At 39.5% G+C, this 20,165-nt stretch overlaps 2 protein-coding genes across 2 annotated transcripts in view; one reads left to right on the plus strand and one right to left on the minus strand.

The window, feature by feature from the left end:
- LOC126175490 (cyclic GMP-AMP synthase-like receptor) overlaps positions 1 to 424 on the plus strand; it is a 243,609-nt gene extending 243,185 nt beyond the window's left edge. The window contains exon 10 of the mRNA XM_049922310.1: positions 141 to 424. Coding sequence (XP_049778267.1) covers positions 141 to 192 — 52 coding nt within the window. The 3' untranslated portion in view covers positions 193 to 424. The remainder of the gene's footprint in view (positions 1 to 140) is intronic.
- LOC126175488 (ecto-NOX disulfide-thiol exchanger 2) overlaps positions 136 to 20,165 on the minus strand; it is a 225,256-nt gene continuing 205,226 nt past the window's right edge. Inside the window, exon 12 of the mRNA XM_049922308.1 lies at positions 136 to 1,306. Within this exon, the coding sequence (XP_049778265.1) occupies positions 1,089 to 1,306 (218 nt within the window). The 3' untranslated portion in view covers positions 136 to 1,088. The remainder of the gene's footprint in view (positions 1,307 to 20,165) is intronic.

Genomic DNA, 20,165 nt, shown 5'->3' on the forward strand with positions numbered 1-20,165 from the left:
TTTATGTGAATATTATAGCTATCCCCTCCCATTTCTCTCTCTCTCTCTCTCTCTCTCTCTCTCTCTCTCTCTCCCCCCCCCCCCCCTCCCCCTTGCCATGCTGTATTTTTGACTAATTAATATTGTTTGTTTCTCAACAGTTCTGCCAGTGGAGTGTCACACGCACTTGCCTCACTTACTCTGCGGAACTGATTAAGTGCTAAGTAATGTGTATTCTACATACAATGACTCATTTCTGGAATTATCATCAAAAATTCTGTAAGCGTGTGTGAACAACTGAAAATGTGTTATGTCAGTAATTTTATACTGCACTGAAGAAGTTCATGAAAAATTGTTATGCATACTGAAAATCTTCACATAGTACTATATCTATGACGCAACCTAGGTGCCTTACCAAATAAAGGAAAAGACAGCTACTGGCTGATGTGGTATTTCAATGATTTGACTTTGTACCTTCAAATAAGAAGGAAAAGAAACTGCTCAGATAGAAATTAATTGCATGGAAAGGAAATCAGACAAAGTCCTTAATTTTCACACTTAACTTGAAACTACAGAAAACACCTAAGATGAGTCACAGTTGCTCATTGTGCCATTGTAATGCACAGTGAGAGGCCGTATTTTTAGGAGTGAAAGATAAAAAACTTACTTTTTTATGAAAACATTTTGTATATGTTATTTTTAATGCACAGTTTCACATCATTCCAGCAGTGTAATCTGTTTTTGTCAGCTATTTTTTACTGAATAAATTATTTGTTTCAAATCAAGTCTTTTGGAGAAAACATCAAAAATTTAAGATGTTATGCCTGGAAATATTTTTCATTCATAATGTCCCAGAATATACAGTATGAAGCAAAATATATACATTTATTTACTGACTTTATCTCATTGAAACCTTTAACAATGATGAATACACTGTAAAGTATGAAACTGAAGATTATAACTACTGAAGACATTTGATATTTTATAAAATAAAAAAGTATTGAATGGAAAGCACAGAAAAGGTGGTGACTAACAGATAATAATCGCACAATTAAACAATTTACTGTGAATTCATAAATTAAATTATCTAAAAATATATCATATTTCAGTCACAGAGAAGGTTTAGATTCAAATCCAGCAAATAGCCATCGTCTTTCCATATTTGCACCAATGCCAGATAATTCTTGATGAAAAACAGTTGGGAATCGGCTCATAAGTGTCTCAACTTCCCCTGGTCGGAGAGTGGGTTCCAGTTTTTGCAAGTAGGACCACACATAGTCAACTCCAGCTCCAAATGGATGCACATGCAGAAATGTTGATATAAGACCTGCAAACAGTATAAAATTTTCAGTGATATTGTGTACATCTTACAAATTAATTCTGAAGTTAGGGAAACTATTGCCAAATATAAATCAAGACGAAAACTAGAATCTAATGCATGAAACTTTGGGATGAAGGGAAGTCCACATGCCAGTGAGATGTTCATGACAAATGCAGACACATACACAGAATACATAGTATCATAGCTTGCAAAAACAATTCCTTCGCAAGAACTGAAACAGATTATGATTTGCTCTGAAAATAGTTTTGAGACTTTAAAGGTTTTGCTAAGATATTGCAACTTCGGAAAAACACAAGTTACAGAAGCAGCCATACTATCTATCATAATAATTAATTCCATTGTTCAGTAACATGAATCGACATATGATTTCGTCTGTCTCAAGGTACGCATGGCGCTGTGTCCTAGCCTGGCATGGTGGTGACACACTCTTAACTATTTCTGCAGTAATCATTAGTTAAATTTATTTCAAAGTAGGTTTCAAATTTTACCTTTATTTATTTAAGTATCAAGTTTTATGGGGAGCATGGAAACTAAATCCACTTGGTCATAGAACAAGTCACTACATAATTTAGAGTACTAATAGAAAATTCATAAACAAAAGAACTAACGAATTAATAAACATGAAACAAAATTGTGAAAGAAATACAAATAAATGGCACATTACAGAGAAACTGCCACCCATGAACCAAGGACCCTGCCACTGGTGGGGAGGCTTGCATGCCTCAGCAATACAGTTAGCAGTACCACTGGTACAACCACAATGGAGGGGTATCTGTTGAGAAGCCAGACAGACTTTTCAGTAGCTGCAGGGGAAACAGTCTGGATGACAGACTGATCTGCTCATGTAACATTAACCAAAACGGCCTTGCTGTGCTGGTACTGCACAAGGCTGAAAGCGAGAGGAAACTGCAGCCATAGTTTTTCCCAAGGTCATGCAGCTCTACCGCTGGTTAAATGATGATGGCATCCTCTTAGATAAAACATTCTGGAGTTAAAATAGTCCCCCATTTGGATCTCTGGGCAGGGACTACTCAGGAGGATGTCATTATCAGGAGAAACAAAACTGGCATTCTACGGATAGGAGTGCGGATTGTCAGATCCCTTAATCGAACAGGTGGGTTAGAAAATTTAAAAAGGGAAATGGCTAGGTTAAAGTTAGATATGGTGGGAATTAGTGAAGTTTGGTGGGAGGAGGAACAGGACTTCTGGCCAGGTGAATAACAGGTTATAAATACAAAATCAAAAGGGATAATGCAGGAGTAGATTTAATAAGGTCAAGATAGACATGAAGCCCACACCCACCACAGTAGTACACGTTTACATGCCAAATAGCGCCGCAGATGAGGAGAAGATTGAGGACATGTATGATGAGATAAAAGAAATTCTTGAGATAGTTAAGGGAGCTGAAAACTTAATAGTCATGGGGGACTGGAATTCAATAGGAGGAAAGGAGAGAGAAAGAAAAGTAGTAGGTGAATATGGACTGGGGGAAAAGAATGAAAGAGGAAGCCACCTGGTAGAATTTTGCACAAAGTGTAGTTTAATCATAGTTAACACTTGGTTTAAGAACCATGAGGAAAGGTTGCATACATGGAAGAGACCTGGAGACACCGGAAGGTTTCAGATTGATTATATAATGGTTAGACAGAGATTTAGAGCCAGATTTTAAATAATAAGACATTTCCAGGGGCAGATGCGAATTCTGACCACAATTTACTGGTTGTGAACATCTAGATCTAGATCTACATCTACATGACTACTCTGCAATTCACATTTAAGTGCTTGGCAGAGGGTTCATCGAACCAAAATCATATTATCTCCCTACCATTCCACTCTCGAACAGCGCGCGGAAAAACGAACACCTAAACCTTTCTGTTCGAGCTCTGATTTTTCTTATTTTATTTTGATGATTATTCCTACCTATGTAGGTTGGGCTCAACAAAATATTTTCACATTCGGAAGAGAAAGTTGGTGACTGAAATTTTGTAAATAGATCTCGCCGCGACGAAAAACGTCTTTGCTTCAATGACTTCCATCCCAACTCGCGTATCATATCTGCCACACTCTCTCCCCTATTATGTGATAATACAAAACGAGCTGCCCTTTTTTGCACCCTTTCGATGTCCTCCGTCAATCCCACACCACGCAGCAATATTCTAACAGAGGACGAACGAGTGGAGTGTAAGCTGTCTCTTTAGTGGTCTTGTTGCATCTTCTAAGTGTCTTGCCAATGAAACGCAACCTTTGGCTCGCCTTCCCCACAATATTATCTATGTGGTCTTTCCAACTGAAGTTGTTCGTAATTTTAACACCCAGGTACTTAGTTGAATTGACAGCCTTGAGAATTTTACTATTTATCAAGTAATCGAATTCCAACGGATTTCTTTTGGAACTCATGTGGATCACCTCACACTTTTCGTTACTTAGTGTCAACTGCCACCTGCCACATCATACAGCAATCTTTTCTAAATCGCTTTGAAACTGATACTGGTCTTCGGATGACCTTACTAGATGGTAAATTACAGCATCATCTGCGAACAACCTAAGACAACTGCTCAGATTGTCACCCAAGTCATTTATATAGATCAGGAACAGCAGATGCCCAGGATGCTTCCCTGGGGAACACCTGATATCACTTCAGTTTTACTTGATGATTTGCCATTTATTACTACGAACTGCGACCTTCCTGAGAGGAAATCACAAATCCAGTTGCACAACTGAGACGATACCCCATAGGCCCGCAGCTTGATTAGAAGTCGCTTGTGAGGAACGGTGTCAAAAGCTTTCCGGAAAGCTAGAAATATGGAATCAACTTGCGATCCCCTGTCGATAGCGACTATTACTTTGTGCGAATAAAGAGCTAGCTGCGTTGCACAAGAACAATGTTTTCTGAAACCATGCTGATTGCGTATCAATAGATCGTTCCCTTCGAGGTGATTCATAATGTTTGAATACAGTATATGCTCCAAAACCCTACTGCAAACAGACGTCAATGATATAGGTCTGTAGTTCATTGGATTACTCCTACTATCCTTCTTAAACACTGGTGCGACCTGCGCAATTTTCCAATCTGTAGGTACAGATCTATCGGTGAGCGAGCGGTTGTATGTGATTGCTAAGTAGGGAGCTATTGTATCAGCATAATCTGAAAGGAACCTAATCGGTATACAATCTGGACCTGAAGACTTGCCCGTATCAAGCGATTTGAGTTGCTACGCAACCCCTAAGGTATCTACTTCTAAGAAACTCATGCTAGCAGCTTTTCGTGTTTGAAATTCTGAAATATTCCATTCGTCTTCCCTGGTAAAGGAATTTTGGAAAACTGCGTTCAATAATTCCGCTTTAGCGGCACAGTCTTCGGTAACAATACCATCAGCACTGCGCAGCGAAGGTATTGACTGCGTCTTGCCACTTGTGTACTTTACATACAACCAGAATTTCTTCGGATTTTCTACCAAATTTCAAGACAATGTTTCGTTGTGGAACCTATTAAAGGCATCTCGCATTGAAGTCCGAGCCAAATTTCGCGCGTCTGTAAAGTTTAGCCAATCTTCGGGATTTTGCGTTCTGAACTTCGCATGCTTTTTCCGTTGCCTCTGCAACAGCGTTCGGACCTGTTTTGTGTACCATGGGGGATCAGTTCCATCTCTTACCAATTTATGAGGTATGAATCTCTCAATTGCTGTTGCTACTATATCTTTGAATTTCAGCCACATCTCGTCTACATTTGCACCGTCAGTTCGGAAGGAATGGAGATCGTCTCTTAGGAAGGCTTCTAGTGACTCTTTATTAAAACTGAAGAAGGTGCAAAAAGGAAGGAATGTAAGGAGATAGGACCTGGATAAACTGAAAGAACCAGAGGTTGTAGTGGGTTTTACAGGGAGAATTAGGGAATGATTGACAACAACAGGGGAAAGATATACAATAGAAGAAGAATGGGTAGCTCTGGGAGATGAAATGTGAAGGCAGCAGAGGGTCAAGTAGGTAAAAAGACGAGAGCTAGTAGAAATCCTTGTGTAACACAGAGAGATACTGAAGTTAGTCGATGAAAGGTCAAAATATAAAAATGCAATAAATGAAGCAGGCGAAAGGGAATACAAAAGGTCTAAAAAATGAGATCGACAGGAAGTGCAAAATGGCTAAGCAGGAATGGGCAGAGGACAAATGTAAGAGTGTAGAAGCATATATCACTACAGGAAAATTAAAGAGACCTTTGGCGAAAAGGGAACCACCTGTATGAATATGAAGAGCTCAGATGGAAAATCAGTCCTTACAAGTGAGATGTACTTGAGGGCAATATTATGGAAATGCAAGAGGATGTAGAGGAAGATGAGAATGGAGATATGACACTCAATGAAGAATTTGACAAAGCACTGAAAGATTTAAGTCAATACAAGGCCCCAGGAGTAGACAATATTCCTTTAGAGCTACTGGTAGCCTTGGCAGAGCCATCCATGACAAAACTCTTCCATCTGGGGAGCAAGATGTACGAGACAGGCGAAATACCCTAAGACTTCAAAAGAATATAATAATCCCAATTCCAAAGAAAGTAGGTGCCAACATGTGTGAAAATTACTGGAATATCACTTTAATAAGTTGCGGCTGCAAAATACTTACACAAATCCTTTACAGAAGAATGGAAAAACTGGTAGAAGCCGGCCTCTGAGAAGATCAGTTTGGATTCCAGAGAAATGTAGGAACACGCGAGGCAATATTGACCATATGAATTCTCACAGAAGATAGGTTAAGGAAAGGCAAACCTACATTTATAGCATTTGTAGACTTAGAGAAAGCTTTTGACAAGTTTGACTAGAATACTGTCTTTCAAATTCTACAGGTGGGAGGGGTAAAATACAGGGAATGAAAGGCTATTTACAATTTGTACAGATACCACATGGTTGTTATAAAAGTTGATGAGCATGAAAGGGAAGCAGTGGTTGAGAAGGGAGGGAGACAGGGTTGTAGCCTTCCCCCGGTGATGTTCAATCTGTATACTGCACAAACAGTAAAGGGGAAAAAAAAAAAGAAAAATTGAGAATAGGAATTATAAGTCCAAGGAGAAGAAATGAAAACTTTGAGCTTTGCTGACAACACTGTAATTCTGTCAAACAGAGCAAAAGACATGGAAGAACAGTTGAACGGAATGGACAGTGTCTTGAAAGGAGGATATAAGATGAACATCAACAAAAGCAAGACAAAGTTAATAGAATGTAGTCGAATAAAATCAGGTGATGCTGAGGGAATAAGATTAGGAAATGAAACACTGAAAGTAGTAAACGAGTTCTGCTCTTTGGAAAGGTAAATAACTGATGAAGGTTGAAGTAGGGAACATATAAATGTAGACTGGCAATGGCAAGAAAAGCGTTTATGAAGATGAGAAATTTGTTAATGTCGAGTATAGATTTAACAGTCAGGAAGTCCTTTCTGAAATTATTTGTATGGAGTGGAGCCATGTATACAATTTGTACAGATACCATATGGTTGTTATAAAAGTTGATGAGCATGAAAGGGAATCAGTGGTTGAGAAGGGAGGGAGACAGGGTTGTAGCCTATCCCCCAGTATGGAAGTGAAACATGGATAATACACAGTTTAGACAAGAAGAGAATAGACGCTTCTGAAATGTGGTGCTACAGAAGAATGCTGAAGATTAGATGAGTAGATCATGTAACAAATGAGAAAGTACCGAATGGAATTGGGGAGAAGAGAAATTTGTGGTACAACCTGACTAAAAGAAGGAATCGGTTGGTGGGACACTTTCTGAGGCATCAAGAGATCACCAATTTAGTACTGGAGAGAAGTGTGTGTGTGTGGGAGGGGGGGGGGGGGGGTAGTTACTTGGAGACAAAGAGGCTTGATGAAGAGGCTTGCACAGGACAGAGTATAATTGAGAGCTGCATCAAACCATTCTTTGGACTGAAGACCACAACAACAGCAACATACGGAGAAAATTTCTTAATTGTTGTGAGGAACTCGTGTCCAAAATAGGAGTGTGTAACTAGGTAACCTTTCAACCTAGATATCAAGACATGAGGATTATCACTTTTTCTCACTCAGTTGTGCTGGAAGCACACTGAAAATGAGATGCTTGTTATCTGAATGCAGTTCATTTTTATCATCTAGTGTTCTCTAAATGAATGAGTCACTGACAATAACAAATCCCATGATACGAGTATATATCAAAGTATGAAGTATGAAGCACTAATCTACATTAAGTTTGTGAAATGACAGCTGCAGACCTGTCCGATCACCATTTCCTGTGCTAAGAATAATAGCAGTGTAAAAAAGTGTCAAAGGCAGTCAAGATTATTCTGAAAGTGTTCATGGTTCCTTACCCCAACTGCTTTTTAGCATTTGCACCTCAACATATATGCTCTGCAAACCACTCTGTAGCTTAGAGGAAAGTTTATTATAACAAAAATTAACGTTTCCTCTTGTTCCATTCACAGTGATGGAGCTCGGGAATAATGACTGCTCATACTGCTCATATGCACCACTGCCATGTCATTCACAAATTTTGGTGTCACGATCCCCTTACATATAGGGAACTGAAAGATATTCAAAGATTAATTCCTAAAAATTGTGGAAATTGCAACGCTACACGTTGGGACGCAACACACGCCTGCGCCAGGTCGCGCTGCATTATGGTTGCGGCACAGTTTCTCACGGCACGCAAGCACCGCGGGAGGAGTGAGGCGGGGAACGGGATGTAGTCCTGCCATATGCTCACTTCGGCATGGCGCATATGGGCAGTGGAAGTATTGCCCATCCGAAAAATCAGCCTTACAGTATACTGAATTTTATTGTCACCTGGTAGTGTTTCATTTTTCGACATTTAAGTGCTCCATATCTTTTCATTAGTTCATAATAGTTTTCAGTTACACATATCTGTATACTTTTTTGTTTTGTTTATTCTTTTGTCTAGAAAAATGCACTGTTCACTAACTGGTGAGCCATTAGCCACGGGAAGTGGCTACAAAATGTTTTCAGATCGTGACAAGGGACACATGATTCATAGTGAGGGTAGTGAATAAGGAAGTAAGGAATATTATAAAATCATATTATCTAGAAGCAAGGCAGGAAAGTAAAACAAGGTTATCTACTTGCTGCCTATTATGTTGACGTATCTCTACAATCTGTTACAAAAAGTCGAAAAGGCGTAATTTCCACAGGTATGACCCCTTTGTGCTCGTGGTAAAAAGCATCTGAAATATGAAGTACATAGATTTCACTAGCATTATGTGGATATGGATCTAATAAGAGGCATTATACTTCGTACATGTGGACACGAAATTTCCACAATAAGCTAGAAACAGTCGAGAAGCCCTCACACATAACGATGTTTTAATCGGGTTGTAGTGATGAGAAAAAGCATTTCAGAGGTTGCATACATGCTATCAGCATTACTTAACTAATTACATAACAGGCTACACAAATGAAGCCGTGGTCAGTATTATTCCAAAAGTGTGAGTATCCTGAAAGAGTGTGGTGGTTTGATATATTTATTTTGTTGAAATGTATTGCTGACAAAGGCAGATCTACTTTCACGACAATGTTTTTCTAATGATGTGAACTCTTACTCTCACAAAGCACACTTGGCTAGCTTCCGCATTCTTGTCACGTGCATTATTCTCAGCTGGCATTGTGCCACAAACAAATTGTTTACTTTTATCAATAATAACTATTTTAATATCGCAAATCATGCATTGTCAGCTTGGCAAGGCATAGGCGAGTAACCAGCATCAGGCACTAGTGTGTCATTCCACCTGAAGGGTATGCTCGTCATTACTTTGATACTGCTCAGATGAAGAATAGGAAAAATCCTTTGGTAAGTTTCTATTCCAGTTGCTCATTGTTAAAAATATGACGGGTTTGAGATTCAACCAAAATTCCAACAGAATTGGTGATTTATTTTTGTGAGAATTTTTAACCTTTTCTTATTCGAAGAAGCATCACCATTTATGAGTGATGACCACATTTCGCTTGTTGACAGGTTTGAGAGTACTTCTTTTGCCAAAACACAATATAATTTGCACAAACTCATTTTTGCAGCAGGTACTGTGACAGAATTCTGAAACAGAGTGTCTCATTAAACAGTAATTGGTGACCAGAGAGCTCAACAACTTACGAAAAACCTCGTTGTGTTGGTTTGTGGTAACGTAAGAGAAGAAATTTCATGTCTTACTCGCTGTTGATAACTCTTAAAGAATTACAGTCACTGGAATGAAAAAAATAAAACAGAAAGTACAACTTCTGGTATATCATCATAGATAAAAGTTCAATCTGTTGACGACATGGCAAAGTGCTCTCCTCCTTGTGTACCATCATTCGTCAAAATTTCGTTTCGATGTCTCGAGTGGTTTAGGAGATACAAGGAATGTAAGAATATTTCATTCCCATGGGGGTAAGATCAGGAGTGAATGCGCTACATAGTATTCATTTTCTCAAGATCGGAATAGATAGAGACTTCTTCCAAAGTCTAAATAAAAATTCAATATGTTGGCTAAATTTCGTACACAGCAACATATAGAGTAATACACACCAAATGCAACATCATAGTGACCACTGTTTTTTATTGCAAACTTTTTGAGTTTTGTGTAGTGTTTTACTAAAATGTGTATATCACAATAAGCACGACCATTAGCGAGATGATGGGTACTTCGCCCCGAAGCTTACATAGAACACGACAAATAAGGCAAAAATCAAATATTTTCAGTGAATACTTTCTGTAAAATTGTTTGAGAAAGGTAACAGGGTGTGCGCACTTTGGTTCTGTCAGCACAGAGCATCACCAAGCGGCACATGCGAAGTACGTATATGCATAGCAATATGAGTTGGACCAGTGCTACATGTGCGGAACGTGGCATCGTGCTGTAGGGTCGCGTCACCTCACACGTGCTATACACGTCTCAATTTGTGCTTAGCCTTACAGCAACACCAAACCTTTGAGGAGCTTTCTGGAATTTGTGACGCAAAATTTTGTACCCTGTTTCTCCTGCAACACACTGCCTGCTGCGAGTCTGCCGGCAGACATAGCAGAGGATCACACTTGCATGCCAGCCCTCATGGCCACACACTACACTATGTTTAGTGCAATGTATAGTGAAGTACTGTGTTCATTTGTATTACTTGATTGAATTTACGCCAGTATACAGGAAATCTGGTACAATATTTTGTTCTATGTTTTGAACTTTGCTTTCTGCAACTTTACACACTGTCAGAAGGTATACTGCACTAAATACAATGGACCCTGTGGCCGACGGCGGGCACACAGCATTAGGTATGGGTCACTGCCATGTCCGCTGGTGACCTTGCAGTAGTCATTGTGTTAATAATGTTTTAGAAGCTACTACATTTTGATGAAGTATACAGGTTTGTTGTTGAATCTAGTTGGCAATGTTTGTACCACACAGATATTTTGTCACCATTTGGCAGCAAAATAATACAATAATGCTTACTCATAGACAACCTTACACTTTCAATATGACAAATATTATGATTAAAACTATCTGCTACATCTTTAATATACTACACAAACATTATTATATTAGTGGTATTAAATCTGTAGGTCTCTCATAATGCAGAACACCTTGTTTGATATCTCCCAGCTAGTGAATGTGGCTGTAGGTAAAGCATTTTGTAATACCAACATTCAAAGGAGTTGGAATCCTATTGACAGAGGTGAATACCAGAGCACAGGTGAAGCAATCACAGCAGACTGATTTGCTATGTTTTATGCATAGATGAAGATTCAAAGTAATTAATAAAGGAATTGATACAAATTATGGCTCTCAGTCTGAGGGAAGAGGTAGTTATGTGGGGGAAAGAAACTAGAAGAGGGGAAAAAACAGTAACAATGTTAAATATGGGTGTAATAAATGAGTATTTTTCATCAAGATAAAGTAACAAAGCCCGTGCAAAAGCTGTGTGCAGACATGAACCAATCTGGAAAAGAGCAAAAGTGTACAATAATTAACAATATACTTTCCCAGGTCTCATCTGAAATATCTTCTATTGTGGGACACCTCTGCAACCAAAACACTTAACTTCATCCTGCCAGACAAAACATTCTTCATTCAGTTACAAAACTGGTTTCTTTCCCATTATATCTACTGTTGTGGATGCTGAAGTAACTCAAAAATTTATCAAAAGTCTACAAATACAAAATCCATAACGTTACCTGAATACTTGGCTGTTAGTACTCAGTGAATGACATTTTTTTCTCATTTGTGGCTGAAGCCTTTCGTTGGCCAAATGAATGCTTGCATTATATAAATTCATGGCAGTTGGCCTGATTGGTCACAACAGGTGAAAACTCATCAGCACATTCAACAACTTCATGGCTATGGACTGGCGACCACTTAAAAGATCTTCACGTGCATCACGAATTTAATTACTAACACTGATCATGACACGTGGCATACAAGATCTGTAAAGTACAGTTAAAATTTGGAGATTCTCCTTGTATGTTTATATGACTTTCCTACCTACCCAATATTATGAAAAGGAAAGTTGCTACTCACCCTGTAGCGGAGAAGCTGAGTAACAGATAGGCACAATAAAACGACTGTCACAAATAAAGCTTTCGGCCCAATAAGGACTTCATCAATAACAGACAACAAACACACACACACACACACACACACACATACACACACACACACACACACACACACACACACACACAGGAATGCAGTCTCAGAGACAACTGAAGCCACATTGCGAGCAGCAGCACCAGATGGGAGTGGGTGGGGGTAAGGAGGGAGCTGGGGTGGGGAGGGATAGGGATAATATAGTAGGGGTGGAAAACAGTGAAGTGCTGCAGATTAGATGGAGGGCAAGAGAGAGGAGGGGAGTAGCGGGAAAGGAGAGAAGTAAAAAGACTCGAGACTGATTGTGGAATGACGGTTGTGTAGTGATAGAATGGGAACAGGGAAGGGGCTGGATGGGTGAGGGCAGTGACTAACAAAGGTTGAGGCCAGGAGGGTTACGGAAATGTAGAATGTATTGCAGGGAAAGTTCCCACCTGTGCAATTCAGAAAAGTTGGTGTTGATAGCAAGGATTCATATGGCACAGGCTGTTAAGCAGTCATTGAAATGAAGGATGTCATGTTTGGCAACGTGCTCAGCAACAGTGTGGTCCAACTGTTTCTTGGCCACAGACTGTCAGTGGCCATTCATGTGGAAAGACAGTTTGTTGGTTGTAATGCCCAGATAGAATGCAGCACAGTGGTTGCAGCTTAGCTTGTAGATCACATGACTGGCTTCACAGGTATTCCTGTGATTGGACTGGAGTAGATGGTGCTGGGAGAATGTATGGGACAGGTCTTATCTAGGTCTACTACAAAGTGTGAGCCATGAGGTAAGGGGTTGGCTAAGGATGGATGAGTATATTGTGTAGGTTCGGTGGACAGCGGAATACCACTGTGCGAGGGGTGGTAAGTACAGTGGGCGGGCTTGGGCATTCCTAATTTCATGGCATGACAAGAGGTAGTCGAAACCCTGGCAGAGAAAGTAATTCAGTTGCTCCAGTCCTGGGTGGTTCTGAGCTACAAGGGGAATGCTCCTCTGTGGACAGATGGTGAGACTTTCAGAGGTGGTGGGAGACTGGAAAGAAGGCACAGGAGATTTGTTTTTGTACAAGGCTGGGAGAATAATTATGGTCTGGGAAGGCTTCACCCTCAGCATATTTCAAGAGGGACCACTCGTCACTGCAGGTGTGACGACCACAGGTGGATAGGCTGTCTGGAAGGGACTTCTTGGTATGGAACAGGTGGCAGCTGTCAAAGTGGAGGTACTGTTGGAGGTTAGTGAGTTTGATATGGATGGAGGTACTGATGCAGCCATCTTTGAGGTGAAGGTCAACATCTAGGAAAGTGGCTTGTTGGGTTTAGTAGGACCAGGTGAAGCAAATGGGGGAGACGTTGTGGAGGTTCTGAAGGAATGTGGATAGGGTGTCCTCACCCTTGATCCAGATCGTAAAGATGTCATCAATGAATTTGAACCAGGTGAAGGGTGTTTTTACGGAGGTTTCCTCTAGATGGCTTATGAATAGGTTGGCATAGGGTGGTGCCATGCGGGTGCCCATAGCCGTAATCCGGATTTGTTTTAAGGGAATGCTTTCAAAGGAGAAGCAATTGTGGGTGTGGATATAGTTGGTCATGGCGACTAGGCAGGAGGTTGTTGGTTTGGAATCCATCGATTGTTGGGAAAGGTAGTGTTCAATTGCGTAAAGCCATGGAATGTTAGTGTAAAGTGAGGTGCTTTAATAGTGATGAGTACATCATATGGAGAGTTGGTGGAGAAAATTGTTGGTATCTTTTGTATAGGAGGGTAGTTTCAGGTAATAGGTTGAAAGTGTTGGTCTACAGGAGGATAGGTTCTGGGTAATAGGTTGAAAGTGTTGGTCTACAAGAGCAGAGATTCTCTCAGTGGGTGCACAGTAACTGGCCACAATGTGGCATCCTGGATGATTAGGTTTATGGACTTTAGGAAACATGCAGAGGGAAGGAGTGTGGGGAGTGGTAAGGGTGAGTAGAGAGATGGATTCTGGGAAGAGTTTCTGGGATGAGCCTAAGGATTTAAGTAGTGGCTGGAGATCCTGCTATCCGTCCGCATGAATGGCCACCAACAAACTGTGGCCAAGAGACAAGTGGGCCACCCTGTTTCTGAGCATGCTGCGAACATGACACCTTTCATTTCAATGACTGCTTCACAGCCTGTGGCATATGGATCCTCCCCACCAACACCAGCTTTTCTGAATTGCACAGGTGAGAACTTCCCCTACAATACATCCTGTGTTCCCATAACCCTTCTGGCCTCAACCTCCGTTAGTCACTGTCCTCACACATCCAGTCCCTTCGTCTGTCTAATCTGCAGCACTTCATTGTCCACCATGCTCCCCCTTCCCTCCCCACCCCAGCCTCCTCCTCACCCCCACCTAGTCGCCACTCCGATCAAGTACTGGTGCTGCTGCTCACAGTGTGGTTTCAGTTACCTGAGACTGCAGTTGTGTGTGTGTGTGTGTGTGTGTGTGTGTGTGTGTGTGTGTGTGTGTTAGTTACTGACGAAGGCCTTACTGGCCAAAAGCTTTATTTGTGGCAGTCTTTTTACTGTACCTAGCTGTGACTCAGCATCTCCACTATATGGCAGTAGCAACTTTCCTCTTCATAATATTGTTACATTCCATTGTTTGATTTTTGCTACCTATCTTGCAGTTACAATATAAATGCCAAAAGATGCTAATGAGATATCCTGAATCTGAAATTAAATCTGAATGTCACAGGAAAGGAAAAGCAGCCAAGTTGAACAATACACAAAAATACATGAAAAATATTAACAAACCAGTCTACAGACTACGGAAATGGAATAGGACAAAATGAACCATAGCTAATGAATAAGAGCACATGACTAAATGAGGGGAAAATGAATAAGCACTTTAACTCACTAAACGTGAGACAGTAAAAAGCCTGGTGACTTTAGGGAATATGAGATCTGCTTGTTTAAAATCTTGGAAGTAAGGGAAAGAAAATTCTGAGATACAACTCTTGAGGTGAAGCAGTTTCACTTCCTCCTCCTTTTCCATACATTTTATCCCATTTAGTACAAGGTCCATTTTTTCGCAATACGGCATATTTTATTTCAATTATTTAAATTTGTAGCTGGATGCTCTTCTTGATGCCACAGTCTAGGTAACCTAAAGGAGGAAAGTTGTGTGCACCATCTGACTTCGTGTGATTGTGTTCTATCTGTTTGTTTATTATCAAACAATGGACTATCCAGGATCTATTAAGCAAAATTTGGAGATGAGCCTAGCATTTGCCTAAATGAGCATAGAAAACCACTTAGAAAGCACACTCCAACTGGCTGGTGGCCCAGCCTATAGTCATTAATATGATTTGAGGATTCAATTCATGTCTGGCTCATCTCCCCACCTTGCTAGTTAATGTGCTTCACTATATAGGTAGTTCAGGTGAAACAGTCTAACAATTCTATTACAGTATCACTTGTCTTTGGACTTTGGTCGTACCTCAAAACTTCCCCCAGATCAATGGATCCTATTTCTGTAACTGCCATGTTATTTTATTATGCAGCAGGTCCTGCACATGGACACCTATGCACTCATTTCACATCTGTCAAGAAATACGTATCTTTTCTCTTGCTTACCTCAGTCCATGTCTGGCTCATTTCCCCACCTTGCTAGCTAGTGCGTTTTCACTGTATAAGCAGGTCATCTGTCAAGAAAAATATGTCTTGTCTCTTGTTTACCCAATACCCCCCCCCCTTCCCCAATATCAATGGCATTCTATTTCTGTAATTGCAATGTTATTGTATTATGCAATTGGTCCCATACACATTGACCCAATGCACTTAGTTTACATCTGTCACAGAAATATATCTTCTCTTTTTCTAAAATTTACTTTACATTGTCATTCCCAGACTGCAAAAACCTACATATTTGAATACAATCGCTCCTTTCAGTAAGGTAACCAAGTTGCACTAACAGCTGTCCTTGATTCCGAATGCAAGTTTTACAAATGCACTACTTTCTTACACTCATCCACAAATAATTTGCTGTCCCAAAAATACACACGTATTTTCAGAACAAACATTTTTGGCACTGATAGACAAATAACATTTTTCCATTAAATACATACAGTCTTAGAACAATAGTTTTTTTGCAATTCACTTTTAAAGGTAAGATACAATCTTTCCCATTGCTAGGACAGTCTTCTCAGTACTCCATCTGCTGCCATCATAGATTAACATTCTGAATCAATTCTAGCTCTAAGAAACAGACTGATGCAATCATTCTGAATGTCAAACTCTCCAGCTTCCAAAATACAATTTATTCTAAATGATTACTTCACCTAAGCAGTAAAGCTTTTCTAGCAATAACAACATGTGCATATACAACACTTTCTCATTTCTATTCTCATCAACTGATAGGTATTCAAGCTTTCAATCCTGATAAATATCATGAAAATAGTGATTTTCTGGACTTTGAGGTATGAAGAAAGGGAAAGCAATGAAAGATGATGCTTCTACAGCAGGAGGGAAAAAGTTCCAAAGGGAGAACGTACAAGACAGTTTACATAATGTTTGCACATGCAAAAGAACATAATCCTCCAAAACTGGAACAATGGTGTAATTATTCTTCTTCAGTAGATTGGAGACGTAAAAGTATAAACTACAGAACCATCAAGCCTTCTTTCTGTAATGTACAAGATTTTTACTGAAATTATCACTGACTGCATAGGAATAACATTAAATTTTTATTAGGTAAAGGAACAGGCTAGAAACGTTTTGGAATTAGAAATAAATAAAGTATTGGGAAATTTTTTTTATTGTATACAGATGAAAGCCACACTTAAATACTACTTTTCTACGTAGTTGCCATTTAAATTAGGGAACTTATCGTAGCGATGGATGAGCTTGGAAATTCCTTCGTCGTGAAATTTGGCCGCCTGCGACTTCAACCATGTGGTTACCTCTTCTTGAAAGAAGTCGTCATCAAAACGCTGCATAGCCAACCACTTCTTCATTGCTGGGAATAAGTGGAAGTAGCTCGGTGCCAGGTAGGCACTGTACGGCGGATGAGGAAACAACTCCCACTTAAAAGATTCGAGAACTTCACGAGTGGCATTTGCCGTGTGGGCCCGGGCGTTGTTGTGAATCAGCAAGATCTTTGAGCCCAACTTTCCTCTGCACTTGTTTTGTATTGCTCTTCTGAAGTTGTGCAGAGTTTGGCAATACCTTTGAGAGTTTATTGTAGTGCCTCATTCCAGGAAACCCACAAAAATCACACCTTTTCTGTCCCAAAAGACAGTCGCCACGTGGTTGAAGGCGCAGGCGGCTGAATTTTACGACGAAGGATTTTCCAAGCTCGTCCATCGCTACGATAAATGCCTTAATTTAAATGGCAATTATGTAGAAAAGTAGTATTTAAGTGTGGCTTTCATCTGTATATAATAAAAAAAATTCCAATACTTTATTTATTATTAATTCCAAAACGTATCTAAACATAAACTACAATAAGACAAAAATAACATATAACCAACATATCAAAAGGAAAAAAAAAAAACAAATGAACAAGTAAGGCATTGAAGCAGGTGTGTTTTAAGCCAGACCAAGACAATGACCAGATAGACAGACAATGAAATAAACAAAAGAGTAAAGATGGCCTGGAGGATTTTTCAAAGCAAAGTTTCCTATGTGTGTGATAATAAAAGTTCACAATTAATGCATATTTCCAATTTTTACTTATGGTAATGAGGCATGGACATTTAATGCAAACAGAGATATGCATTTGGGAATTTCATGGAGAGATGAGAAAACAAATCAATCAGGAAATCGACTGGAATGCAAGACATGGTTATGAGCATAACAAAAATGAAATAGAAGGGGGTGCATCATGTACCCTGGTGAATGAATGTTAGACTGACCCAGGAAGATCATTACTGAACTCCAAGAGACAATAAATATCAGGACAATGACCCAATAGAAAAGTTTGATGGTAGATGCCAAATGGCTGATTGATAATGACTGTGGTGGTAGTGGTGGTGGTGGTGGTGGCAACAAAAGATCTCAATGACTGGCAAGAAATCTGAATGACATACATGTCTCCTGTGCAATCTACAGTTCCATACAGGTATGTTGACTGAATACATCAAATGATGTTCTTTTGATAAGAAATTATGGACTAGAGATCACAAGAGGCAAATTCCATAATGAAATAAAATTATAATGCTTTTTTCAAGATCAGATATTACATATATCTAAAAAAAATTCATGCAGCAGTTACAATGCTGTTGTTGCCTAACACATAGCACACAATCAAAAGAATGCACACAAATATAAATAATATTTCTCGTTGGCAGAAAACCAGAGTGTCAAAACCAGCAAAGACTCATCTCACTGGAGCCTCTGAAGCAATGTGAGGTAAAGATGACTGAAGGTTAAGGAATTCCACAGAGTAGCAGTCTTTGTAAGTTTTAAGAGTACACAACCTGCCACAATACAATTCACAAAAGCAGTACCTGAAACAATGCATTAAGGACCTCTGACAATAAAATAATACCAGTATTAAGTAAGACAGCTGTGAGAGAAGTAACTAATTTTCAGATTTGGAAAGTAGTATCGGAAGGATGTAAATACAAGACTTCCAATTAAATTACATTAGTGGGGCAAGAAATGAAAAATGTATAACATAGGATTTTCTCAGGACACCTGTTTGAATACTACAATGCTTTACCAGGCATGACTTCACTGGACATTGTATGTCATTGTTTTGGATCTTAGAACTGACTTACACAGACACTTATGAAACAATCTACAATTTAATGTGGATTCCAACTTACAGTGCAGCTTGGCATACTTTTCACACCTGAAACTTATTGCCTGAGATGAAAGAAGTTATGAATTGACAGAACAACTCCCAATTCAAACTTGAATCCCAGAGGCCTTTAGATTTGCAGTGCGACATTTACCAACTTAGCCACCAACACACATTAAAGACAAATACTGTTCTTAATATACATGAGTGGTATGCCACACAGCATTAAAACATACAAAAAATTGCACCTGAAAGCAATGTATTAATCACTGAAGGCATGTAAGATTATGGTCTATCATTCTACTAATGATGAGGTCATTACGACAGAACACAAGCTCGAACAGGACAAGGATGGAGAAAGGATATTAATTGTGTCTCTTTCAAAGGAACCATCATTGTATTCTCTTCAGCTGACTCAGGTAATCAACAGAAAACTCCCGTCTGATTGGCCTAACACCTCCCCCCCCCCCCCCCCCCCCACACACACACACACACACACACACAAATCTTGATGAATCTGAGTCCAGTATGTTATTAGTCGCTGATAAAACCTCCTAAGTCCTGAGGGAAGGTGAACAAAACAATAAGGGAAGTCCAATATTGATTAAATACAATATGATAATGTAAAATCAAACTGAATTTTGTGATGTTAGTTTTAGGAGGAAAAAACCTGCTTATCAAGCACATTTTTGGAATGAATACCAAAACTAGCTAAATTGGAATGAATAGAAATAAACTTTCAGTTTTTGTGTCACCAGTAAGCTTAAGAACCAAAGCCTGTCCTCAGTAAGCAACAAGTCATGTATTTATGTAATAACACTATTTTCCCAAATACACTCAATTTTTTAGTATGGAACCATCATTTGGGGATTAAATGTACAAAACATGGAAACCATTTGTGAACTACAGACCAAGAGCCACAAGAACTGAAAGTTTGTTTCTATTCATTTCAATTTAGCGAGTTGTTGGTATTCATTCCAAAAAGTTGTGCTTGATAAGCAGGTCATTTCGTCCTAAAACTAACATCACAAATTTCAGTTTAACTGGGCATGTTGTGTGGACTTTAAGAGAGGAATTGTATCATCCTTCAATTGTATACAGGTGTCATCAGGCAAGATCCAGTTCAAAGCCATAGTATTATAATTTCATACCCTCTCAGAGGCTGGAAGAAGGTACATGTGCACCAATAGATGGATTACACTGACCTCGGCTTGCAATTCCGCACTCCCAGAATTCTTTCTCACACTGCCACAACACTGATGTCACTAACTGCAGTGTGATGACATATCACGTAACAATATCCACATCACACTTGTCTATAACAGTGTTATCTGCTAATTTATCCCCCCCCCCCCCCCCAACTCCTGTGTGTCTTGATACGCTATAATAGGAAGACATGCCATTCCCCTGTCTTTGTAGGTGAAGAAAGAAGTCCCATATATTATGGAGTTGAAGTTAAATTTGTCAAATAGACTGACAAGCATAATGAAGGTTGGGCCAGATGAGTATCT

Source organism: Schistocerca cancellata, chromosome 3, assembly GCF_023864275.1.
Source record: "Schistocerca cancellata isolate TAMUIC-IGC-003103 chromosome 3, iqSchCanc2.1, whole genome shotgun sequence".
NCBI classification, from domain to species: domain Eukaryota; kingdom Metazoa; phylum Arthropoda; class Insecta; order Orthoptera; family Acrididae; genus Schistocerca; species Schistocerca cancellata.